General features: G+C 53.8%; 7 protein-coding genes across 7 annotated transcripts; 3 read left to right on the forward strand and 4 right to left on the reverse strand.

Annotated features, from left to right (window-relative positions):
* Positions 1-191: 191 nt before the first annotated feature.
* On the reverse strand, positions 192-1,294 carry PG986_007458 (catechol 1-2-dioxygenase 1; the record flags this gene model as incomplete). Its single annotated transcript, XM_066843680.1, has 2 exons — positions 192-968; positions 1,058-1,294. The coding sequence occupies 2 exons, from the start codon at positions 1,292-1,294 to the stop codon at positions 192-194; spliced, it is 1,014 nt and encodes a 337-aa protein (XP_066699792.1).
* Positions 1,295-2,865: 1,571 nt separating this feature from the next.
* Positions 2,866-5,211, reverse strand: PG986_007459 (patatin-like phospholipase; the record flags this gene model as incomplete). Its single annotated transcript, XM_066843681.1, has 3 exons — positions 2,866-4,142; positions 4,207-5,068; positions 5,134-5,211. 3 exons carry the CDS (start codon positions 5,209-5,211, stop codon positions 2,866-2,868), a joined length of 2,217 nt encoding a protein of 738 aa, XP_066699793.1.
* Positions 5,212-6,883: 1,672 nt separating this feature from the next.
* Positions 6,884-7,850, reverse strand: PG986_007460 (putative GTP-binding protein SAR1; the record flags this gene model as incomplete). The annotated part of the gene is made up of 6 exons (XM_066843682.1): positions 6,884-6,924; positions 6,976-7,275; positions 7,330-7,395; positions 7,464-7,503; positions 7,596-7,699; positions 7,832-7,850. 6 exons carry the CDS (start codon positions 7,848-7,850, stop codon positions 6,884-6,886), a joined length of 570 nt encoding a protein of 189 aa, XP_066699794.1.
* Positions 7,851-9,045: 1,195 nt separating this feature from the next.
* On the reverse strand, positions 9,046-11,335 carry PG986_007461 (uncharacterized protein; the record flags this gene model as incomplete). The annotated part of the gene is made up of 2 exons (XM_066843683.1): positions 9,046-10,296; positions 10,340-11,335. 2 exons carry the CDS (start codon positions 11,333-11,335, stop codon positions 9,046-9,048), a joined length of 2,247 nt encoding a protein of 748 aa, XP_066699795.1.
* A 5,381-nt stretch (positions 11,336-16,716) lies between these two features.
* Positions 16,717-17,515, forward strand: PG986_007462 (ATP synthase subunit delta- mitochondrial; the record flags this gene model as incomplete). The annotated part of the gene is made up of 5 exons (XM_066843684.1): positions 16,717-16,818; positions 16,879-16,908; positions 17,033-17,186; positions 17,252-17,430; positions 17,483-17,515. 5 exons carry the CDS (start codon positions 16,717-16,719, stop codon positions 17,513-17,515), a joined length of 498 nt encoding a protein of 165 aa, XP_066699796.1.
* Positions 17,516-17,876: 361 nt separating this feature from the next.
* PG986_007463 (uncharacterized protein) lies at positions 17,877-21,389 on the forward strand (the record flags this gene model as incomplete). The annotated part of the gene is made up of 2 exons (XM_066843685.1): positions 17,877-17,981; positions 18,087-21,389. The coding sequence occupies 2 exons, from the start codon at positions 17,877-17,879 to the stop codon at positions 21,387-21,389; spliced, it is 3,408 nt and encodes a 1,135-aa protein (XP_066699797.1).
* A 239-nt stretch (positions 21,390-21,628) lies between these two features.
* Positions 21,629-22,783, forward strand: PG986_007464 (uncharacterized protein; the record flags this gene model as incomplete). Its single annotated transcript, XM_066843686.1, has 2 exons — positions 21,629-21,640; positions 22,139-22,783. The coding sequence occupies 2 exons, from the start codon at positions 21,629-21,631 to the stop codon at positions 22,781-22,783; spliced, it is 657 nt and encodes a 218-aa protein (XP_066699798.1).
* Between the last annotated feature and the right edge of the window lie 3,025 nt (positions 22,784-25,808).

A 25,808-nucleotide genomic window follows, 5' to 3' on the forward strand; every position in this document is an offset into this window, starting at 1 on the left:
CTCTCCCTCTACTTCCTTGCTCAAGACCTGCTTAGGTGAGAGAATGCCATTGCCGTTGTCATTATCTTTCATCACGATCGTATTCTACCCCGCCAACTAGACCCTAACCCCTAGATTAGATTGAGCGAGTAGTGGTTGGTACTTTTCGCGCCGGGACCGTACCGCACAGCTCGTCAAGGTGATCCATCGGATCAAATTGCACCCAACGTAAAGTCGTAGGCCACTTCCCACTTGGCCCCCTGCTCATCCTTGTCCGTCGTCGCCTGGACGGCGCGGAACCGGACGCACAGCTCCTCCTTGGTGGCGAAGACGCTGTCGTTGCCGACGTAGGGATCCTCGGCATCGAAGAGCTGCGTCGTCAGGGTACGGCGGCCGGGGGCGCTCACGACGAAGTGGACGTGGGCCGGGCGGTAGGGGTGGCGGTCCAGTAGCTGCAGCAGGCAGCCGCTGGGCCCGTCGTCGGGGACCGGGTACGGCGTCGGGCGCAGGCAGTAGAGCGAGTAGGCACCGTCGCTGTCGCGGGTCGCGAATCGGCCGCGCAGGTTCATGTCGGGCTGCGACGGGTCCTGTTGCTCGTACAGGCCGTTGGGCGCCGCCTGCCAGACGTCCACGGTGGCGCCCGGGATGGGCTCGCCCGTCTCGGCGCTGAGGACGCGGCCATGGATGTGGGCCAGGCGGGCGGGCGCCTCTTGGGCCCAGTCAGGGACGGTGCCGCCATTGCCATGGGTGCCAGCGGGAGTAGAGGAGGAAGGAGAGGACGGTAGTTGCAGGATGCTGCCGCCGTATGGTAGGTCGGGCGCCGCGGCCCGGTAGAACGGACCCAGGACAGCCGACGGGGTCAGCGTGGTGCCGGGCTGCTGGAGGAGCTTGGAGGTGATTTCGTCGACGAGAGACTCCAGGCCGAGGATGTCACAGAGGAGCTGTGTCTCATTGCGTTTGTTGTCAGACATCTGGCCGGCTTGGTTGATCTACACACATTTTGTCAGCCCCACCGCAATCAGCCGGATACAAGGCAAAATTATTGAGGATTTCTTTTTGGGGTTTCCATCTGTCTTACCAGGTCGACGCCGGCGGTCCACTCGGCGACGGTCAGGTCCACTTCGCGGGCGAAATCATGCAAGTGCCGCAGCAGACTCGGCATGATCTGGGCCAAGCGCGGACTGGCTTTGGGACCGGTGGCAGCTATGACCAAGTCGGTGAAGTCCGGGTCATACTGAGGCTTCGACGAAGACGAGGACGGCTTCTTCTTCTCAACACCATTGGCCTCGTCAACCTTCTTGGCTGGGATGAGCATCGTTGCAGACAACGGTGTGGTATGCGGGCTTCGGCGTAGGTTTTGGACCTGAGCCTTTCGCGTGACGAGCAACGGAGCAAGTCTTGGGACAAAGGCGCTGCTTCTAGCTACTGCTGTGCTCTTCACGTGAGAAGGGAAAGAAGCGTTGGGAAGGTTTTGGCTAGAGTCTAGTGATTCCTTTTGGGCTGCCGAAAAGTTCTTGGTTGGATGAAATCTAAGCAGCCAGTCCGAGCCGAAGCTCGAGTCAAGTGAGTCGATTTAAGTAGCCTGAGGGGGTGGGGGAAAGCACCCCTTTCTTTCTTTCTTCGTGACCAATTACCCTCGTTGTCTGGACAAGTGCCACCATCCTCTGCTGGCCGGGCAAGGGGCCGTCCGTGGAGTCATAAAACAGGCCACGGAGGAACGCCTCGCTACTTGCAGCAGCGCAAACGCGAGCAAGCAAATCCCAATCCCGTTTCAAGAACTCTTGGTTCGGCTGTCTGGCCGATATGAGTGGGAATGTCATCATGGGTAGCTACACAAGGGGTTACGATAACCATGGCACCGAAGCCGGCCGGTTCCACCGCGAAGCCCTGACCTCATGTTGCTTAGCATGCCAGGAACCGCCTTGTAGGACCAATCTCAGCAGATGAGCACAGCGGTCGCCCTTTTGCGAAGAGGCAAACATGGCGTCAGAGTGGCCCCAGCGATTTCTCAAAATAGCTGCACAAGGAGTCCAGAAGTGAAGGAAGTAGGTAGGTTGCTGGTCAGAAGTGATGGGTCGACTGCAAGTTCTCGACCCAGGCGGCACAGCAAACCTGCCCATCTAATAGCACTCTATCTGGCATCAGACTACCGAGATGTAGGGTGCATTGTTCCATCGGCCATGAATACGCGTCCGGTTACAGACTGCGCTGAGTTCCAGCAGCCGTGCTGGATGGGGTGGTAGACAGGCATATGCAATATGCATGCACACGGTGAACGGCATGGTTGGCTGACCCGGTTCGTGGATCGAGCGAAGCTGCCAGTCTCCGCCACGGGCGTCATTGGCGGCAGGGAGCGTGGGTGCGCTGGCTCGCCCAGTCCTTGTGTAATTGATATGGGTTATTGTAGGATCACAAGGGAGAAGAATCTGCAATGATCGCGGTGGAAAACCAACCCCGGGCTTGGGCAGGGTGCCTATCATTTGTGATACCTCAAATGCACTCTCGAGGGAGACTGCAGGACCTCGCATCCTCCAGGGAGCTGACACCGCCTTCTGAGATGCCAGGTCCTGCCTGAGGCGGCTTCACTTCCCCGAGGGCGGAAAGGCGGGTGTCATGCACGTATCCCGCCGGACCCTTGCCCCGGAGACATCCTAAGGCGGGCCTCCAGATGCTCGTTCTTTTTTATTTTCTCATACCGCATTGGCGGCCGAGCGTCGGACACCAGTCCTCACACCATCAACATCCTGCCTTTTTCGTTATCCCGGCCTATCCCATGTGAAGCGCTCATTGTAATGTAATGATGAGAACATAACGCAGCAGCGGGGTTGCCGCCTTCTTTTCTTTTGCCTTCTTTTTGATCTTCTGTCTACTATGCTGGGACCCATTCTAATCTTCTTTTTCGTTTTGGTACTCTCCATCTTCCACGCCCCCATCCTCCATGTCGTCCGTGCTCTCGTCTTCGGTCGTGTTAGAACCGCGCAGGAGGCTCTGCAGGTCGTCCTGGCTGATGATACTGTCCAGACTGCCGACCTTGCGCAGTCGCGTCGCCCTCCTCCCGCTCTCGATCTCCCGTTCTACCTTCAGTCTATTGCTGACGAATTTGAGTTTGGGGAAGGCACTTTGCTGTCCCTCGTGAATCATCCGAGCTAGACGATCCTCATCCGGATCGTTGAGTATTCGGAACATGTCGCTGGGCTTGGACTTTGGCCAAATTGTTATCGTGCCTCCGAATTGCTGAAGCCATAGCTGCGACCAGTCTTGTCCCAGAGGCCGCGGTAGCAACTCCAGATGCTTGAGGACTTTGAGCCACTTGGTGAGGTCAAGCTTGATATACTGCTCGGCAGCAGATCCCAGGTAGCCCCCACGCCAGCCACGGCCTTTTCTGTGTGTGACGGGGGTCCCAACTGTACCCCTCGACGAGAAGAAAAACAAAGAAATATGTGGGTTGACCTGGCTAACTATCGTAAAGTTGACGTTGAAGTGAAGATTCAGTGCTTTGATGGGAATGTCAGTGCGGAGACTGCCGTCTTTCCATTTGTGACCAAACGAGTACGGAGACAGGCTCCCGTCTTGGTTCTTCATCATGAGGACAACGGGGTTCAAAATGCCCGGAACCGCAGCCGAGGCCAGAACGGCGGACCAGATGACGCAGTCCGGGCTGGTCAGGTAGTTGCAGAGAATGGTCGGCGAATGTGGATCGGCAGGGACGCAGGACACGTTCAGGATGCGGCCAGTCCGCTCGTAGGCCTCACGGAATGTCATTGACCCATGCGCCCACCAGCTACACTGTCGAGCCCAGTCCACCGAGTCAAACCTTGCGCCTGTCCTCCACCACCGCGGAAGCCACGTCGAGAGAGGCTCAGAACATGCCTTGATCTTATACGCGAGGGCTGGTATAAGCAGCTGTTTTAATTCTTCATTCGTGCGGGTGGCGACCAAAGCTGCAACGAGAGCTCCGCCGCTTGTTCCGGTAATCACTTCTGGGATCAGGTCGGCTTCCAGGAGAGCCTTGACAACACCAAAATGATAATAGGCAAACGTGGCACCGCCGGACAAACACAGCGCGGTGCGTCCGTAGTTTGCATGCAAATGCTTGAACAGAGTTCTCTTCTGCTCCGGAGGAATCTGCGTCGTGTTCACTAACAAGCGAGTGCTCTTTTCGACTGAGCGGGAGCGCATTAGTGTTGAACATGAGGTGGCGCGGAATGGTGTGGCGGCCCGACTTACCTTCGTCGACGAAGTTCTGCACCAGGTTCTTGGTTCCATAGTACGTTTCGCTGTACAGTCTCGGGTTTTCAACCCCAACAAAGTTACTCTTGACACATGCCTCGATCATAACCCTGAGCTCGTCGATTGGCTTCTTGCCATTCGGGCTCGCTTTCGTATCTCCGTTGGATGTAGCAGCTGCACCGTCACCGTTGAGCTCCTGTGTTTCTGCAGCCCGCCTGAGCTTGGCGATCTGCTCCCATACTCTGCGGACCGTTTTTGAGTCGTAGTAGGCGTATTCATTCTCTTCCTTCCAAGCCGTGTTGCCAAGATAGCTGTCTAGCTCCTTGGCTGCTTGCACCCAGTCCTTGTAGCTGCTGGTGGCGCGCAGATTGCGCCGCAGGGTTTCCCTCTTTCCTCGCCATGCAACAAAGTACTCGTAGCCCCATACATATAGCCTTGTCGTCATGTAGGCAAGGCAGAGCCCGATAATCCAGGCCAGGGTGAACAGCAAAAACGGGATTCGTAGCAGGCCGTACAGATATCCCTCGCGGGCTTCGTCGACGCTACGGCCCAGGGCCTTTCTGCGGCGCTTCTTGCCGGGGCGCGAAACCCTTTCGTTGACGGGGGCCCAGTCGTTTTGCGCCGATATCAGGAGGCTACCCTGGCTGCCATGGCGATGCTGAGCGGTGACGCTCGTCGGTGGCAGCAAAGTGGTATTGTTGGGGTCAGGTAGGGTGAGGTTGCTTCCGCTGCGGAGAGCGGGACTTCGCAGTGTCGAGCCGTCATCGGCGGACGAGTTAATGGGATCTGGGGCGGCTAGGGCGGACTCAAAGGCGGCTATATCTTCTGGCGGGACGTACTCGACGTCGTAGCCCGGCAGCTGCGTATGGTCAAAAGTCTCTGGGGGAAGCCGTAGTTGTGATGGGGCTTCCCGAAGAAAGTCACGCGCGGCTTGGCCTTGGTAGACGTGGACGAGGGCGAAGGCGCAGGCGCAGAGATGGAAGTTGGTGTTTCGTTTGCCATTGTCGTTAGTATGCTGGAGAAAAGTCCAAGTGCATCCTACTGCGCAATCCAAGGCGTGTCTTGCTCGAGCACATCAAAGAGAAGGTGGAAAAGATTGAGTGTTTCTCGGGTCAGGTTACCCAGAGGGAGAAAGACGCGGCATTGCAGACTGAGGTATGCTTCGTTTCTAGCGTTATTGTACTGCTGTATTGTATTACAGGAAGTGCCAAAAGTGCCTCCGTGGGCATGGGAAATGGATGGCTGATCAGCCGGTGTCAGACAAGGGAAGGGATGACGTCTGAAGCGCAAGCGCAGTTGCGGTTCGTTGGGGCGCCGCTAAGCTTCCACAGGGGGGGTAAGGGGGCTTCTGGGGGGGCCCCTAGGGGCTCCTATCATGCTTAGTAGCATATGTAGGGGAATTGGGGGCGCCCAGAAGCCCAGAAGGGGCCTGTACAGGCCTGTACGGGCCCCCTCCAGGCCCCTACAACCACCGGAACCCTTTCCACATACGGCCGTGTCCGCCCCAGCAACTTTGCAAGTTGAGCAATTAACCTAGGGCCTGCCGAGGTTGCTCTGCCATACTCAATATAAAAATTTCAAAAGAAATCGTCTTTTCATTGTCGTATCTTCGTCTGACCATCTGCCAACCCCGAACCACGGCTTACACAGTAATGGGGTGACTTGAAAACCTCGGTTTCATACCTTGCGGAATACCTTGCGGAATACCTTTCACTTTGCATCACCCTCTCTGTGTATATTCGTGGCGTGGGGATTCTGGCGACGGTTTGGTTAGTTGGGCCACACTCACCCTTGTGTGTCAAGCGATACAGAAGGCTTGGAACCAACACCCCATCTTGTGATTATGCGTCCTACAATACTACCAGAGGCAATCTCTCGAGTTATCATTGTGGACATGAGCAACCAACCTATATAGGGGGTTACTTGCAGAGCAGCTGATCTTAACCATGGTATACTTACGAATGCTACCAAGGTAGTTAGTACTTTACGTCTTGTGAATGCGGGTGATTCGAAATCCCAATATCGTATACCAATAGATTGCTGTCATTAAAAAATAAAAATAAAAGTAGCGCGGGCTCGCATCTATTGGCAATTCCAAACTATATTCAAACGTCGCAACAGTTCGGATTGGACCCGATTCTACTTCAACTGCGCCGCTTACTCTTTTGTCGACATATATGTAGAGCGCAATGTCGACATGGCCATTCTAGCTGGTTATAAGCCAGCCTTTCGGCTTCTCTACCCCCGCAAAACAAGATTGTTGATACGAAAGCACAGTCGCTTTCCAGTCGTGCTGGTACCATGGCATGGACCCAACGGTCCAACATCGCAATGCCCGAGTCAACAAATCTCCCAGTTGAAGAAAGGGCACATTCGGAGCTGATCCGGGACGATGGTAGCTGGAAGAGGCAAGGTCAGACCTAGGTTGAACAAAGTGCCTCTATTACCTGGACTCCCATTAGACCTAAGAAGCCCAAACAAGTGCATGATGCGATAGCTGCCCTAATAAAACGCCAAATTCACTGGTTCATGTAGGCGTGCAACATCCACAGAGCACTGTATGCACGCGCTGAATACAACTCCTCCGGACGGCTTTGCCCCAAAAGTGCTGTCTTGGCCCAAGGCTTGGGCGGCAACCCGCCTCCGGCTCTACAGCCAGATACTCGTCCCCCCTCTAGACGTACTGCGACAGCCATCTGATGCCCTCGCCATAGCCTAAACTTCGTCAGCATATTGGTCGCATGTGCACTGAGTGCTTCAGCTTACCCTGTCTCATAACCACGCTGCACATAAAGACCTCGATAGGTCGGATGCCCTCAAGGGGCACTCTGCCCTTGCCGGTCGTCTGGTACATGCCAAGCTCGTGGCGCAGCTGCTCCTCGGAGATGGCATCGGGGTGGTCGATCTTGTTTCCGAGAACGACAAAGGGAACCTTCTGGAGCTCCTCCATGGACAGAAGCGCATCCAGCTCCGCCTTGGCTTCGGGGAAGCGCTCGTGGTCCTTGGCGTCGACAAGGAAGACAATGCCGTTCACTTCGGGGAAGTAGTCCTTCCAGAGCCGGCGGGCTGTCAGGGGGTTAGCCATGACGATTGTTCACCCTGTGCAAAAGTCGAGCGTACCTTGCTGATGACCACCAAGATCGAATGTGGTGAAACGCACGTTGCCGATGGCAAGTTCTTCCGAAGCTGGTGACCGTGTTAGCCTATGGACACGTGCCCAAGAGAGCGATCGGGTTCGACGGGCGGCGACATACTTGGGTGGAGGGTCGGCTGGAGGATGGCAACTCGGTCATTCTATCCGGTATCAAGTCAGTGCCAGTCGTCCTGATGTAGAGGGTTCTTCCACACAGCGCAAAAGGCGAGTGGTTGTCTGTCTGGCAGCATACCTTCAACATGTGCAACAGCGTGGTCTTGCCGGCGTTGTCGAGACCAAGGAAAAGAAGCTTGGCATGCTTGTTGAGCAGGCCCAAGGAGGATAAAACGTCGTAGACTGTTGTTCACCAGTAGCGCAGTCAGCTTGCAGAGTCCACGATACAGGGTAGGGGTGGACACGTCTGGATGGATGGACGGGCTGGCAAAAACGATGGGTTTCGTGCTGGAGGCGTTGCTCGGGGAGACGTACACCAGTTGATAATCCACATGATGGCGGGATTGCGAACTCGAGATCTGATGGGAGGTTGCGGGTAGCCAGCGGCGGAGAGCAATACGATGCTGGTGCTGAAGGTTCCTCGTCGTGCGTCGTGAGACAAAAGGTGAGCAGCAAGTATGGCGGATGGGCTCCTGGTGGGTTTTGGGATTAAGGATTTGGAATGACAAGTATGCAGGCCAGACTGACTTGGGCAGTCCCAGTCCCAGTCCCAATTGCTGCTGCTGAAAGGGCCAGCAGGTCCGGTCCGATGTGATTGGCTCAAAGCCCACGGTGTGAATTCACTCTGCCGTACCGTACCGTCTGGCCGAGTCTAGGATCATTGATGTAGGGAAGGCTATGAATGTGAGTCGGTCGCAGTCTTCGGTCTTCAAAGAGGACAGTTTCTGAATGAATGGCAACTGTCTGTTTGCAAACGGCCTGGGAGAAGGTTTCTTGCATCGGATCAATCCATCTTCCAAGACCTTGATAAGTAGAAGCTTTGATTAATCTACGTGTCCATACATGTACGCAGTTATACGACAAATCGGATGTACATCAATGTAGGTATAAATATTTGTACTATATCAGTATCAGTTATATCAGAACGAATGCATGCTGCTGATCACAAAAATGGTACCATCTAAGGCCTGTTTCTCGGTCTTTCGGGCCCGACTGGGAGGTAGGTTATGTAGACACCTAAGCAGGTAGGAATCGTCACAAATATCATGGTCGTCGCATCGTATCGCATACCTACCTACAATCCCTATCCACGACACCCAACGTCACCTGCAAAAGATGCCCAACTGGAAACTCATGTGACTGCACGAAGCTTTGTTTGTTTATTTGTTTGTTTGTTTGTCCAATCGAGATGTTGGAAATATTCAATTGTAAATGATGAGCCGGATCGCCACCTGACTATCCCCCTGATAATGCGCCTGTACCCAATGCCATGGTATCCGTGATGCTACCGCGCCTCCCGAATGCCCAAAGTTCTCGGTCGTGAAAGAATCGTAAGTGTGATGCATCTCTATATACATAAAAAAATGGACTGGCCCTGTAAGCAAACAGGCCGCCCCATGGGGAAAATGTAAAATAAACCGTGTAAAATGTAAGGTATGATACGGGTTGGGAATCGTCGTAGCTCGTTCTTGTTTAAAAAGCGAAGCGCACCGGGGTATCAAGGCAAGAACAGCCAACGCATGCTCTTTCTAGATGGAAAGAACATATTGGACAGGGTTAGGACCAGCTTTGCCTGCCATATGAAGTCCTAACTCTCTCATTCGTACTAGGCCTTGGCCTGGTTGAGGACGCTTCTCCGGGACCTGACCCTTCCGAGCCCGGTTGAAGTGTTTATGCATGTACTTCTCTCGCCGTCTCTGACGCTTGTGCTCGAGGCCCTTGACGATATCAATAGCACCTCGTACATGACCCTTAGCACCAGTATAGGCTGCCTGGCGGCGTCGCTGGCCCCTCAGGTTGTGTGCAAAGAATGCAGGGGCACGAGGCAGCGACTTGGTTTGAGTGAGACCAGGCCGGAAAGCGAGCGTCTTGTTGAATTCACGCCCTCGCTTGCCAATCTGCTTGGGTGAGGCGCATGGAGTCTTGTGGGCCTGTTTGCCAGGAGGAGCAGGTGAGACCATTCTTTTGGGTGAAGGCTTCTCGGCCATGCGTCTGGGCGACCGCCCGCGAGCTTTGGGTGCAGGCGAATGAAGTCGCTTCGGCGGCGGAGAACGATACCTCTTCGGCGAAGTTTGCTCGCCTCTCTTCTTCCGACGATCAGCTCTGCCGTTTTCGTGGTGCAGGTCCTCAATTTCCCCGTGAATCCAGACTTGATCGTCGCTATCTTGGCCGGCCTTGTAGGAATTGACCAACTCGTCCTCTGGTTCCGAGGTGGGGAAACTGGGATCAATGTCTTGGGGAATCAGGCAGAGCTTCTCTAGCCGCTTTTGTGTGATGCATGATATGTAGGCATCTTCGAGTGGCCGGTCTTCGTCTAAAGTGCCACAGACAAAATCCGTACTGTCCGGAAGCTCAGGGGTGCCCGGTCGGATCTTAATACGTCGTGTCTTCTCTCGGGACCGTGGCTGAGAGTTAGATGCGTCGGACGAAGAGTCGGATCGACTCCCAGACAGTGAGGGTCGACGATTGACAGGTGTGGCTCCGGACAATAGCGCGGCTTGGCCGTGCGTCCACAGCTCCAGGTCTTCACCTTCGTCTTCGTCATCGGAGTCGGCGAATCCAACCTCGTTATCCGTGTTATACCCATCCGAACAGTCGTCGTCGGTTCCATAACCGGATAACGAATCGTTGTCCTCATCAACCTCCTCTTCCTCCAAATCGTCTTCATCATCCAGAGCCACACTATCATCATCGTCGTTTTCGTCTTCGTCCTCGTCCTCGTCCTCGTCCTCGTCGTCCTCATCTTCAGCGTTTCCCTTCTTGTTCCTCCTCCTCCTCCTCTAAAGCTTCGTCTTCGGCTTCCTTCCCCAGGCGACGAATGACGTTCTCCTTCTGGAGGGTGTCATTAATAGTCAACCGTGCTGCCGTTGTAGGCGGATTCTGGCGTATCCAATCTTCTTCGCGAGGCTCGTTGCTTGCAAATTCGCAGAATCTCGTAGAGTCGCAATTCAAGTCCATGGGGTTGGCAGTCAAGAACTTTTTGGACCGGAAGGTCACTGGACTCTGTGACGACCTTCGAGGAGTCAATGATCGACGCGAGCGACCAGTAGAAGGAGATCGGTACTTTCGCAGGGTTGAAGGGGATCCACCACTGTTTCTGCGAGTTGGTTCAACCAAAGTAGGAATAACGACTTGAGGCTTTTCTACACCTGGCTGGGTAGTCTTCGGAGTGCATGCGAATTTGATGCAAGTCTTTCGCTGAGGGGGGTCCACGGCCTCAGTTGCAGCAGGCTTCTTGGGTTCTGGCTTTGGTCCACAAGCGAATGAGATGCATCTCTTCTTGGCCAAAGCCTCCACAGGACGCGGCGGCTGAGTATCGGGTGCTGCTGGGTTCGTGGTCTTCTTTGGGGTGACATCCCTGTCAGAGGGTTGGGGAGACTGGCCAGTGGACCTTAACTTGGAGGTGAAGTTATCACCAGTCAGCGGACCCAGGCGGATGACGGGGGGTGGGGGGCTAGGTGTATTCGTGCGTGCGGGACTCGTCAAGCCAGTATCGCTGGTGAGGTCGGCTGTCGAAGCGAGGCTGGCAGTGCTGTTCAAGGAGCGGCGTCTTGAGGAAACGCCTGGAGTGGCGGGAACGGTCTCGTCGTCGTCAGACTGGTGTAGAGCCTTTGTCAGAAGGGACTGTGAAGGCTCTGTGCACTTCCTGACGATTGTTCGCCGGAATTGGCTGTTCCTGGACGTTGAACGAGAGTCGTCAGGAGGTTCGTCAACTTCTGCCGCCACCTCGTCTTCGGTTTCGTGCTGCATGTGTGCACCTTGGGATGACCACGCCATCATAATGGACGTGGGAGAGTCGTGGGTTCGATCTCGGGCCATCGCAGGTAAGGGGGAAAGTGATCTGCTATGTATGATGAGTAGTGCAGTATTGGCCACTACTAAGCCAGATGCTCGCAGTTCTGAAGCAAGTAATGCTGTCTGGGTAGACAAGAGTCGCAAAGTCGTTCAACGACGCGATCGAGAGGGGCCGGACAAGATATTGATTGATACTCGGAAAAACAAGCGAGAATCGACAAGCGACTTTTTAGAGTTAGAGTTGCTGCTGCTGCTGCGGTTGTTGTTGTTGAAGATTGCACTATGTGCCGTCTTCGCGACCAGTATGGTGTCCCTAGGGACAGCGCGGCTATAATTCCGAGGTCATGGTGTTCTCAACGAGGTTCGGGTGGTGGTGAAATGTGGTTTGTGTTGTTGAATGTGGAAATCCGATGTCGCCGCGCAGGACGAGAGAAAGCTGACTGACGGGCAACGACCAAATTTGCCCTCAAGTAATGCCGCGCCGGAAGTGGCACACACCTCTCTTGATGGGGGGGAGCAGATGCAGACAGGCGGGTAATAAGGCACGGGCAGGCTCTGTTGGTGTGTCCTAACTTTGGGAGGTGGGCTATGTTTGTTGCCCACTGGACTGGGCGTAAAAGTGGTCAAGAGAGATCTGCAGGAAGGTAGACCACAGGACAGACTGCAACAGTTGCGCTTCGGAGGCCGGAGTGGCAGGGTCTCTTTGCAAAGTCTTGGTCTTACTCGAATCCTCGAATGACGTTAAGGCTATGGATTTGGCGACTGGGACAATGGGAAACAAGATGAGACAAGGTTCGTAGGAGCTCGGGTCGACGAGTCGAATGCGTCAGCCGGAAAAAATTGGGAAAGATGATATCAGCAGGAGGATATCAGGATTTTTTTCTTCTTGTTTCTCTTCCTCTTTCGGTGCTGACAGCCAACGAGCAGTGCAGCACGGCGCAACAGCAACGAGTATGTGGTTAGGTAGGTAGTAGTGGTGCAGTCAACGCGCATAAAAGTCCAAGTGGGCGATCGCTGGATTGCGTGGGAGAAATGGGCCCTTTTGAGAGGTGAGATGCCGTGGCAGCGTGCGCCGTGGTGCCCGACCCAGGGCCAACTTTTCGCTTTTCGCTTTGAGGTATTAAGGTGACGGGCTTAGCTCGAGGAGGAGGAGGAGACGACCAAGGGCTTTCTCACATCCCCATTCTTCGCGACAGGTAATCAAATCAAAAATCACTCCTCTCTCTCATCTCGTCAGTGAATGGCCCTGGTCAGCTTGTGTGCGAGTGGGTAGTTTTGGGCGGTGGAGGGGGGCTGCACTGCTGCAGGCGACCAAGAAAGGGACGAAAAACTGAACAGGCGGTAAGGAACTTCAAGGTTGGGACTTGCAAACCGTCTGAACTCGGGGGAATACATGTGGTTGGATGGGCGCGTTCGCCGGATGCGAAGTATCCTGCCTGGGCCATTACAGTGTGCATATACTTGGCTGAGGGTATACAGTAAGTCCAAGTAAGTACTAGCTCTCTCGGCCGCAGCTCCGCTGACACTGGGAACCTACTCCTGTGGTACAGTGCAGGTTCCTTGCCTACAGTCCCTCTTCCGACTGTGAGACCGTCATGTCTCTCTGGTGGATCGGTTCACTGACTGGGGATGACGGCTTTGAGCCTTTTTTTCCCCTTTGTTTTCGTTTTTTTTGCTGGGACTTCCATTGCCAGTTGTCGAGAGTCCCCCTAGTTCAGGGGTTTTCATTGGCCTGCCTCCTAAATTTTGACTCGGCTTGTTTGAAAACAGAGGCAGGGCTTTGATCTGGCCCCGAAGCCGCTCATCCGCCATCCGCTTCACCACTCCCGAGCCGGGGCTATTTCGATGATTTTCTTTCTGGAAGTCCGTGTACACCCTAGGCATAGCCTAGAGGGGAGAAGAATTTTTTTCTTTCTCCTGTATTAAAAACGGCCTCGACAGTGCCATTTCCAAGATTGCGGTCGACCAAAATAAACACCTTACCTGCACAGTATCAAGAGGGCCCCTCCAGGGCTACCCTACCCTTATCCCTTATGCATCCGGCATCCTGTTGGGGGTTGGCGGGCCAGTAGCAGGCGTCCGAACCCAGCAAGCACTCGCATTGACGCATGTGCTCTTGTGCGATGGCGACATGCATCTGCAAACCGTCTAGCTCGGCAGGAGGTAGGTTATTTCGGGGCTTTTCCCATTGGCTTGGGTTGCCAGTTCTTGCGAAAAATACCCTACCTGCCTGCCTACATTCCAGATGGATCGCCTACGTGAGACATGCTACAGAGGAGAAGGGCCAGGTATAAGTATCTGGCAGGTGAAATACCAAGCCGAAACATAGGTACTGCAGTGAATAGCATAGCATAACATAGCATAGCATGGGAAACAACGAGTGCTGCTGGTTTCACTTCTCGCAGGAGAAGTATATGCCGTACGTATACTTCTGCTGGATTTGCAATACCTACTCAATGTGTAGGTTTCATGCCCACAAGTTGAGACAGTAGGAGCCAAGCAGTGGAAATTGCCTGGTGCTGCCATGCTGGTGTCAGCTCACAATGTATGCTACCTACATGTACTTTATTTAGGTAGGTCGGGAACTGCAGCAGATTCACAATGAACCAACAAGTCTTTAAACCTCGGCACCGCCTTCAAGGTCTTTCAAGGTCTGTCAGTCCATGATGATGATGATGATGATGATGATGATGATGATGATGATGATGATAGACATTCCAATCTTATTCCTCAAACGCTACTCTTCGTTGATTCGTTGGAGCCATGTCGAGTGGGCTCTCTGCCCGTTGCTTGACCACATGCTTGTAGGGTACCCCATTCGGGGATTCGGGTTGGCTGGGAAATCAGCGTCTAACAAATGCCTGTGTCCAGTAGGCTATCTGCTTCAGACACAATCAGCAAAAGACCGGTCCAATACCTGCGGGTAATGTCCGTCATTCAAGCTGCCTTGTGCGGGCAGGTATGTGATATTCCTGCTTGGGCAACTCGCCCGCAGGAGCAGACATACACCCAGTGCTGGTGCATCTGCCCCCTCACTTCCATATGACTTCATAAATCTGGTCATAGTCTATCTCGCACAGCAGTCTAGAGTAACAGAAACCGTCTCGATTGGGTTGACGCGGCAAGCGAAGGCAACACAAAAAAATGTGAGCCAGGTGGGGGATCATCAGGATCGCCAGGATCGTCTTCGAAAGCTGGGTACATAGCTGACAGTTGAAACCGCATTGTGAAGCAACTAACTAACCTACATACATATTGCACATGTGCATTGCAGCCTCGGGCTGGCGACCGACAAGAGGATGAAGCTATTTGGATCGACTCTCGCTGCCAACTGCCTTCGTATGTTGCAATAATGTGGCAGATGTCCAATTTAGACGTTGGCCATCTCACTCACGCTCGTTCAGCACAAAGATAGCGCCGGTTAACCGCCAACTAATCTAATGAATCACCATGCTAGCGGCGATCGCGGCGGCTCATTCTATGTATTCGGTATTCACAACAGCACCACCACACTCACCACCACTCACGGGTTACCATTTCAGGATAGATGGATGCTGTCAACCCCGCACCCTTACGCACCCAATCTCTCCCAAGAGACTGGGCGAGCAGAATGATCTGTGATACCCCGCCTAAGACTTCTCGATTGGGCCGTTATCAGGAATACCAGACTAGATGAATCTAGAAGACACATGGGCGGCATCAGCGCGTAGTAGCAAATACCACCTGCCGGTGGTTCTGTCCGGTCAAGGGTCCCAAACCTGCATCACCATCGGCCCCTCACTGCGCAAGAGAGGATATCAGGGTCCTATTTCACCCTGGGCAGCCAGAAGGTCTCGTGATATGAATCGTTTCAACCTCCGCGCCAGCCAGCCAGTAGAAAATAAGTCCACCGCAGTAGTGGCATGAGATGTGCGCTTGCGTGGTAAGGGAACACATTGTTGCAATGACGGACCATCGTCGATCTCCAATGGAGACCGCAAGTTTCTGTTTCCTGACTCGGATGGGAGAGAACAGTTCGGACGGTGCGTTCGCGAACAGGCTTCTTTTCTGCAAGCGCTCTCCTCGACGAGCTTCGTGAAGCTCATTAGGTAGCCCTTGGCAAGTACCACTCGCAGTAGCCGGTGACGTATGTGGGATTGTCGAGGCTGAGAATGCAAAGCCATCCATCCACCCTTCAAGTTTTCAACTATCCTGGCTGGCCTCTTGGCAGGGTGGCATTAGGTTTTTGGGCACGAGTTTCGAATCTCTGATGATAATAATAGATATGCTATAGTTTTTCCCGACGCAAAGTTTCATTGCAACATGAACGGAGCAAAGCCATGGCTAACACATGTTCATTCGTTCAAGGTTGCGCCAAGATGCCCAACAGTGTTACAGTTAGTTGAACAGTTGAACGGACACACCAGCCCTCAAACACCACCGAGGAGCGAGCCTCAACAGCCGGGAGGCCGGATTCGGCCGCTCCCTCATAGGTAGACTGTGAAAGTCGCTGGGTCTCAAGACATGCTATAAAAAACGCATTGCGACCATTCTACAGGCCAGATTGGTCGGGCCGTTGAATGCGAACCAGCTAGGGATGAGGGGAGTATGCGTAAAGGTTACGAGAATAGCAACGCCCGTCCCGCACCCACACAACCTGCAAACGCGGGCAAAACAGCAATAAGTCAAGTTCTCAGGTGGGTATGACATAGCAATAGACACCTGTGCACTTGGACAGTGCCGGTTTGTTGGCTTGTGGCACGTAAGATGTAGTCAAGATCCGGTACACTTGTCACTGCGCCAGTACGGGGTTGGAGAAACGAAGAAACGGCCTGTAAGAGGCTGCTTACTCGCGCATGTGCATCAAGACGAATACGGCACGGGCTGCGCTTGTCATAGCATTGGGGGAGTGGCATAAGGTGGCTGTTCAGCATCCTGTAGGATTTCGCAGCAATAGTGATGTAAGAAGCGAGCCACTTGCCAGACATTCCCAGCAGATGACGAGATATGGCATGATGGGTGGTGGCAGATGTACGTCGCATGGGACTGCTTTCCGTGTGACTCCTGTCGGCTTTCGGTAACCTAAGGTCTGCGGAAGGCCGGTCTTTTGGAGGCCGGATATGTAAGGCAGAAAGGCGCATGGACAGACCAGAAGCAGGCTACGCTCCATCGTGGGATTTCGTCACATGACCACCCAAGCTGTTGCTTATGTAATTTACTCCACATCTGGAAGCTCTCTCTGGACCTAGGTAGGGTACTGTACCAAGGTACCTACATATGACCGGCAATGAAGCCTTTCGGAGAGCGAGATTATCCGGACAAACAGCCGCAAGCAGCCCGGGCCTTCTCGATTTTGCGTGACAAGGCATCGTGAGTATAGAGGCCGCTTCGTACAGTGAAATTCCCAATTGACATCACCCGTCAAAATGAACTCCCTCCGAATTGCCCGAGCAGCTCTGAGAGCTCGCCCTGCAGCTTTCCGCACTCCTCTCCAGCGCAGAACATACGCTGATGCTGCTCCCGACAAGGCCAGTATTCCATAGCTGTTCATACCATGGCAACCAACTAGTGCTAACAGATATCTACAGATCAAGCTGACCCTGGCTCTGCCTCATCAGGTACGAACTCCCTCCCCGATAAATGACGGCTTCACGATTCAATTGCTACGAATAGCAGTCCTTGCTTTCACTGCCACGCACATCCGTCGCAATTGCGAGCCGAGCTAATATATGCCGCACATAGGCCATCTTCAAGTCGCAGGGCGTCGTCCAAGTCAACATCCCCGCCGAGTCTGGAGATATGGGTGTCCTGGCCAACCACGTTCCTGCCATTGAGCAGCTCAAGCCCGGTATGATCGAGGTCGTTGAGGATGGCGGCAGCAGCAAGCGATTCTTCCGTATGTCCATCCAATGTTCGACACCAGATACTGAAGTCAAAACTAAACAAAGCTATTCAATCTAGTTTCTGGTGGATTTGCTACCGTCCAGCCCGGCTCCGTCATGAGCGTCAACGCCGTTGAGGGTTACCCTCTTGAGGACTTCAGTGCCGATGCCGTTCGTGCCCAGATCACCGAGGCGCAGAAGGTCGCAAACGGCGGTGGAAGTGAGCAGGATATTGCAGAGGCCAAGATTGAGCTTGAGGTAAGCTCTCGAATCACCAATCCAACGAGTTGACTTTGCTAATACATCACAGGTTTTGGAGAGTCTTCAGGCTGCCCTGAAATAGAGTGTATAGAGTGAAGCCGATTCAAGGGGAGCATTCGTGTACATCAAGATTTCCTATAATTCACCCTGGGGCGTAACTGCAAGAATTAAGCATGACTGTGGCATGAGCCATTGCTCCTTCCGGATAATTTTCCTGTGCCTTCTGCAACCTCCTTCGCCACCCGTTGCGGGTTGTGTCATCAATTGCCTGCAGCTAAGTCAAACTTAGTCAACTTAGTACATCTAACCTTCAACAATGCATCAACAGTTATATTGCAGCAGTACTTAGAAGCTAACATGACCGCCATGCTCTCCGGCGCTTGCTACGGTTTCCCAGCATAACAGAAAGCAGGCAAAGACATTGGGGTCATCACTCGACGACAATGTCCCTAGCTGAGCCACCTGTAGCTTCGACCCTGGCCGTACCTGACCGGCGACAGCTGGAATGCCTGGAGTCCTTGGACGATGAAGGCGTCCCCGACGGGACCGTAAGATGTCGACTTCAACAACTACACGGCATTGCACACCCAACCCATCGAATGCCCGATGCTGTCTTGCAGGAGAGGGACCGCGAGAACGTATCAATTGGCTAGGGACAACGTTCTGCCCTCCGACATGTCAAATCGTCCCCTCAGCACCTAGGTGTGTCTCAGTCTTCGGTGGTACAACATGATCATTCTTTTGTTGAGCTGAAAAGCCCCCGAAACAAGCATGGGGATGCACATGCCATCACACGAGACCGCCGTAGAGGGCACAACTGCAAGCTTGACCTTTCGGAATGCAGCGCCTGCGGACCTCGTGTCACTGGCCTCCGAGGTAGCTTCTCCATCGAACAGATACGTAACCAACCAACTTCGGGCCAGCCTGTCCCTGACCAATCTGCCATGGGCACAGTGGTGAATCATCGAAGATCTGCCCGCGAGCTCTTTGAGCAGTACGGGGTCGCCCGGCCTTCTGGTTGGCTTTCGGATGAGGAAGACTTGATTCTTTCGGGAGATAGAAACGCCAGCCCCCGAAGATTCTGCAGGATTTGCCATATTTGCTCTGCCCGTACCTGGTCACCGAGGGCATGCTCGGCTTGCGGTCATCGCTTTTGCGAGCGCTGTCTATGTGAAGTCTCTGAAGACAGCGAGGAAACCCATGTGCGTTTCTCGCATCATCCAAGTAGAACTATTAAAGAGGGCGGGGCAAAATACAGGCCACCACCGTTGACTACTCCTGAATCTCAGAGCCGCCGCCAACAAACATCTCAAGTACTACATACTGAAGTCAAATCTCAATCGCATCAACAATCAGCTGGATCACGGCATACTGTTTGGTACGAGGCTCAGTCAGAAAAACCTGATCGAATCCCCGTACAAGCCGCCTCCTCGGGACTTGGTCATAGACACAATGCGAGCGAGGCAGCCCAGAGTCCGTCGGCGTCAGAAACAAACAAGCAAAGTATGGCCTCCGTAGGGACAGAGAGAAACCCTCTCCGACCCCATCTACGAGCCGACACTCTTCGGTCGCATCCCACTTGGTCAGTAAAACAAAACCCATTTCTGATTGCGGATAGAGAGGCAAAATCGAAGGCTTCAGAGCCAGGGGCGGCTGGCAATGGAGCAAAAGCCAGACAGTCCCGTAATGTGGCAGAAAGTGCGGTACGCCATACTACGCACACTGGGGCCAGTGGTGACGAAGACGCCGAGTGCGAAAACCCTGCATGCAGGGCAACACATGAAGGGCATCGCCCATTCAGACACAGCGTCTTCTGTGCCTTATACCGAAGTAGCCAGGACGAAGACGTGTATACAAGCCCACGAGGCCTTGTTGTCGAACAATCCCAACAGACAAATGGCGGAATCTCCAAATCCAGACTAGCTGAGCAACCATCTTCGGCGGTAGAAGCTCTGCACTCACGACACGACACCATTCACCGTCATCACTCCCCAGGTTTCCACGGCCCGCACCATATCGCTGAACATCTTGCCCTGGCGGTCGGCCATAACCTCCGTCGTTCTCAGTCAAATTCCGCCGGGAAGGCTACAGGGCAGTCAGTTGTGGAGGAAATAGTCAAAGGTTCGGAAGTGCGTGAGAGTCGCGCGGAGTCTACAGAGCAGTATGCGACCAAGCAGCTCGAACCCCTCACGCAGGTCCAAGCAACCACAAAAGTAGACTCGTTCCGGTACACGGAAGAGCCTCTGCCACACGGGCACCCACCGAGCGAAGAGCATCGCTACACCTCGGCGTCTGCAGAAACAGTTCTCGACGATGACATCCCGAGGGCTGACTCTGAACTAGCCGAGCATGAGTCTGAATTGCACGAGACGCACCGAACTCTTAGGCATGTCCAACGCTCCCAGCATATGCGACGTGCAGCAGGCGAAGAACGCCCGTCGCCGGTTGGTGACAATAATGTACCTCGTGGAACGCCATCGAGAAGTCCATTTCGAGTAATCAAGCGGATGGGCTCGACTGCGTTTGCGGGCCAAGGTGCTTCGTCAGGTGAGGGAAAGTTTCAAAGGAGAGATGAGACCCCTCTTTCTACCCGAGAAGCAGAAGAGCCGGGAAAACCCAACTGTCAGGCTAGGTTGCAAGCCAAGACCAAGCATATCGAGCAAACAACCAAACATACAGAACGGACATTACACAAGGAGGTACAGAATTCTTCCGGGATTGAAGCGAGCAGTCACGGAAAGACGTTGAGCGCAGCGCTGGGTGCCAGATCAGACAGCGATCGACAAAGCCATGTATCCGATGAGCGTATAGCTTTCAATGGCCAGGAAAGGGGCGCCGCACCGAAGAGTCGTGTCGCAAGCCCTCCACCATGGCTTAAAAACCCGTCGAAAAAACCTGCCAATGTCCAGGATAGGCTACGGCATGTGGATACAAGGAGTCAGTATGGCCTATCTCGAGCCAGCAGGGAACAATATAGGCGAGTCGATCGCCCGAATAGCTCAACACGTAGCCATGACCCTTCTCAGAATACCCCAGGTCGACTATCAAGCCCCAAGTCCGATCTACAGAATGCCTCGAAAGACCCCCAACGGACAGTGCACACACAGGACGAGTTGGATACATGGCTTGGCCTTCCATCGGGATTGCAGCAGCAAGACATGGCAAGCAAGTCATCTGCGGCGCAGCTAAAACATACCACCTCTCAAGAGGAAGCTCCAATCCCTGTGCAGAGATCATCGTCTCATCATAAGCACGGGAGTGACTATACAGAGAGCTGTATCTTTTGCGAAGCGCCATCACCTACATCACCTCACATGCGTGGACCTCACGAGAGAAACGCAGGTGCCCCCAGCCCATCGGTAGTGTCCTCCTCGAACAATCCATCAGGCAAAGCAAACCCCACAACGGAATCTGTCGAAAGCAATTATCGCAGAGCTACACTGCGTGCCCAAGAACAGCTTGGTCAGCTTTTCGCCGAGACTCGATATAGTTCCCATCGGCAAGGTACCGTGGAGACTCGGGCAACTGCAAGTGGTTTCACTGCAACACCATTGCCACGCCGACAGGTGTCCTTCCAAGACGAAGAAGAAGCCCCCCGAGTAGACAAACCTGCCTCGAATTACGAGAACGGAAATGATGAGCTTTCCTCCTTTTCCAGCAAGGGATCGAACCCCGAGATCCATCGACCAACCCCTATCGCACCCCCGAATCATGAATGCCGATGGAAAGACCGGTACATGGCGCTGACGTCGGAGATTCGGCAGCTGAAGGCGGAGATGTCGACGCGGGAGTCGTTCCATGACGCCGACGCCGATTCGGCCCGGGACCAGGGTTCACAGCAGCAGGATGAGGACTTAGGCATACAGGGCTTGACTATCGTCATGCACTTGAAAGGGAAGGATGACCTGGTCATCAACACCGACCTAACACAGGAGGCTGAGGAAGTCGAGGAGTGATCCATGCCGTACACAATGTCGTCCTACACTTATCGGCCCACCGAACCGAGTATGCTTTAATCAGGGGTGTGAGGCAGTGTATACAATCCTAATGTTCCCTAGAGGTGGCTTAATGAACACCCGTAGTAACTGTATTGATTCAACCAGTCATTTGGCATTAGCTTCGCTTTGCTGTGGTCAACTCTTCTTCGAGTGTTCGGGTTTTGTGTTTGTCAAGAGTAGTTCGCCCATGTCCCAACATGCGTCAAGTCGTAGGATGTGACAAAAAAGAACAAGCAAGGCCAAAGTAGGTGTTATGGGTGCCATTGAGGCAGACGCTCGCAGTAATTCAGAGGTGCAGCGCTTCGTGGTTCCAATACCCCCCGTCTTCATTTTCAAAGGCTCTCGGGGTAGCAACCGCTCTTTGTCACCGCAGCAAACACACACCACACGGAAGACTTCATAACAAGCCCTGCCACCAGATCGTATATTATTATTACTCCAAGGGGGGGCAGTCCTTTCAGGTAAATATGTCCCCTATTTACCCGCACTGGTTCCAGGATTCACTGCCAGAGGCCTCGTTCGATCTGTTCGGGTTTGCACCCCCATGATGGGTTCGATCTGTCGAAAGGGGCACCTACCGGCAAGTGAACAATAGCAAGGCCACGCGTGTGGAAAATTCCCAACGTCTCGAGAATGCAACAGATGAACATTCTCCCTAGACTCATCCAACCGGTCTGGCTAACGAGTGACCATCAACATACACACAGGAAACACCAAGGAACCGTCCAACGAACCAGCCAACCCCACCGCCGAGCGGCCGAGCCGAGAACCACAAGGATGGCACTTCCGGTTTTCAACCCCTGGGCAAGGGCCGAGAAGAATCCCCCTCACCGGCAGCGACTGGCCCATCCCGCTACAGCCCAGAACTACCCCCTGGCCTAGTAGAATACCGGCGATTACCGGCAACACCGCATCCAATGTCCTGCCAGGGCTTCGGCGACGTTGAAGGTACTTTCATGCATCCCGGAGGTGACGAAGAAGAGAAGGCCTTGTTCAAAGACGGCAGCCAATCTACCATTATTGTTGCTTTCCCTTACAGCAACAAGACACCGCTGCCCCTTTCGCGGCCACGACTCGATGGTGTTGCTGCCTACCCACGCGGCACCACGGAGGAGGGGGTGATGCCCAGCATCACTCGTGTAAACCTGGAGTACGTGCGCATGGAGCAGATGATGATGTTGTCAATGGGTCATACTCCCCCTCCTCCTGTCCCGAGCCTCCGGTACAACCACGTCCTTGGCCGGTTGCCTGTCGACTCGATCCCGATGAACAGGCCGAACTCAAATCCGACGAGGCTTATCTGGGGAAACTCACCACTTTGGATGGTTACCTCACTGGAGGACTTGCCCTGATGGACTCCGGTGGCTCCGGCGCGGGCGATAGAATGAGAGAGTAGTCCTTGGGGGGGCAAAGGGGGCAAGGTCCGGGTCTTTCGGGTACCTATGATTAACACCAATCAGACACGACCATCCCAGTTGGGGAAATGGTGAAATGGGGGAATGGCGTCAAAATCTTACAAGGTGCAACCAGCCAAGGTGGGAAGAGATAGTTACATACTTGATAATTCGCAGGCCTACTAAACCGGCTCTTTCCTGGCCATCAGTATCATGGCTCTAACTCATTTGGGCAAACATCTTGGTGATATGATGCGTGGACCGGGATACCACTGTGATACATGTTCCAGGGCACTCAATATGGGTTATCATCATCCAGACGTGTCCAGGCTGGCGCGTGCCCCTTAGTACGAACCCCTGGCCTACATAGATTGGGGGCCAGTCGGATTTGTTAACCTACCAGCATTATCCTCCCTTACCCTTCGATGGGTTTTTGGCTTCAGGCTTCATGCCGTGGCAACTCCCGAGTCAACGCAGCCAGCCCAGCTGAAGTTACAAATGAAAGAGGTTTGTCAAGTGACATACCATAAGGCAGTTTTGTCATAGGATGGAACTTTGATCTAGCAAAAGTTAGTCTACACAGCAATCAGAGCCTGGCTTCAGACTCGGGAGACACGGGAACTTGGGCAAAACTTCATCGCCCTCCTCGTGGACGTCCTCCAAGCCATTACAGCTGAACGTCCACCCTCGCTGGCAAGCAGCTTGAAGGTCCAGGGTAGAAATGATGCGTAAGGGGCCCGACAATTTGTTTTTCTTGCCCACCGACCTAACTACTTACTTACTCAGGGATCTCTGGGTGGACCGTAGCAGGGCGTAGGCCTGATAGGGGTGTTCATTACCACTGCCAGAGACCAAGTCGGTGGTGGCTTTGCACTGACGAGGAGTGGGATGGGAGATTTATATTTAGACAAGGGGTAGAGGAAACCAGGGAGCTTGAGATCAAATTGGCCGGAGTCGGTCGAAGCCAAATAGTAGCGACGCCCCGACGCCTGCAGGCAGAACCTTAGTTGGTGTGACCGTCTGAGGAGTCCGGAGCAGTGTCACGCTATGGCGCAGATCGCAAAGCTTCAGCCAAAGCCAAGTCTCTCCAACTGACTCAATATTAAATCGACGCCCAACTTGAAGACTGCCGACCCACCGACTGTCTGTTCTTCTTTTCACGATGAGATGTGACAGAACACAACAAGGAGATGGACTGTCGGACATGTATGCGGATGGGTGAACGTGTCCCAGATGCCTTCTCTCAGGACTTTTAACAGACAGATACTCCGAATTGATTTATATATTTATGTACATGCATATATATATATAAATATAAACATGCTAGCCATGGCCGTAACAGTCTACACGTACTTAGACCTACGAGTACCTACCTAAGCGCCTCTACCGAATCATGGGTTTCCGGGGGCTCGTGCAACCGAAACAATCGGCCAGTTCGCAGGCCGAAGAAGCTGAGACGATACGCGACGTGAATGCGTGAATGCGGACAAGGGAACGACGGGACGACGGGGGCGTGGGCTGAGAGGGATCTTCGATTGTGTTTGCCCGCCAAGCCGTCAACAAGCTTTGCCAATGCCGAGTGTCATCAGACGGCACCGCGCACAAAGCGTTCTTGGCAACGCACACGCCCATAGCCGACAGAACGGTTCAACGGAGTGTCGTGTCTTGTCAAACGGAAGGCAGTGTAGCAGGTGCTTGGCAATGCGACGCGAGCGATTTGTTGCGCCTTCTTGCTGCCACGAGGCTTTCCCCCTTTCCGCTTAGTATAAGAGGGAGGGGGTGAACTGGCATTGATGCATCGAATAAGTCAAAACGCCCGGAGACAGCGAGTGATGACTGCGCTTGATGCACCTGCTAATTCCATCAGACTGAGGTCCTGCCTAGGAGCGAGTCCGAGTGCCATTCGACACAATCTGTGCTCGTGGTCGTGGTCGAGGTCGAGGTCGTGCTTTGCGGGGATTGTTCGCAACAGCCACAGTAACACACCTGCATACTTTTTTCTTTCTTTTTTAGGTGAGGTGCAGTAAGCGTTGCACAGTACGAGACGCACAGTAAACACCGAGGCCTGTTCTCCCTGTCCTGTACCTAGCTCTTCTAAGCGATGCCCTTTCGGCGGCGCACCTGCATATAAACAAGTTGCTTGTGCAGTCCGCTGTTCCTCTCGCAGTACTCGAGGCCTTCTGCTGACACCTGAAGCGTTTCCCTACCGGCTGACCGTCCTTACCCCAGGTGGCGCAACCGCAAAGTAAGCTTTTGCTTCGCTGCTGTTTCTCGACGAGCCCTACGCTGCTACGCATCAACTGCTTTCCCCCTATGTGTCGCTCCATTCGTCCAAAAATACACGTCCAAACGAGGTGTGCCCAGTCCAATCGGCATTCGTTCCCGGGAGAGATGTCTCTCCAAATCTGTCAAGGACCACTTCCATCGTGGGGAGAGGGGAGAATCCGAAGATAGGGCTGGGCAGGTCTAACCCAGAGGAGTGCGGCGGGGAACCGGGGAAGGGGCCGGAATTATACGGCATCACATACATCAATGGCCCGCGTGTGGGCGGGCAATCAATCGCTTCAATCCTACATGGGATGAGTGATTTGTTCGTAATGACTGTCTGTCCTGTCAGCAAACACTGGAGTTGCGCACAAAGGCGGAGCAGTGTTGCTTATTGTGTACATGCGGAGACGCCTGGACACCAGCTGAGCTGGGGAGGCAAGAGGGGGCAATGTTGCCTATTGATTCGTTGGAGCCGCTTCCGCACACTGGATACTGGCAGAGACAGCGCTGGCAGAGTCGTCTGCTGAGCAAGTATGTGCTTTTGTCAGGCCATTGGGGTTTCAGCTGGAGCCCAACTGCCATCTTCCAGTGGTGACTACATGTATATACCTAATGTATCCCCAATAGAGTCTCGTTGTTGCGACTCAACCCCCATTGCTGATCAAAAGAATCAATCGAGGAATGCACATGCACTGCGCTACTCAGATTGGCCATT

The sequence above is a fragment of the Apiospora aurea genome (assembly GCF_038362705.1).
Source record: "Apiospora aurea strain CBS 24483 chromosome Unknown utg000005l_segment0_segment0, whole genome shotgun sequence".
In the NCBI taxonomy this organism is placed as follows: domain Eukaryota; kingdom Fungi; phylum Ascomycota; class Sordariomycetes; order Amphisphaeriales; family Apiosporaceae; genus Apiospora; species Apiospora aurea.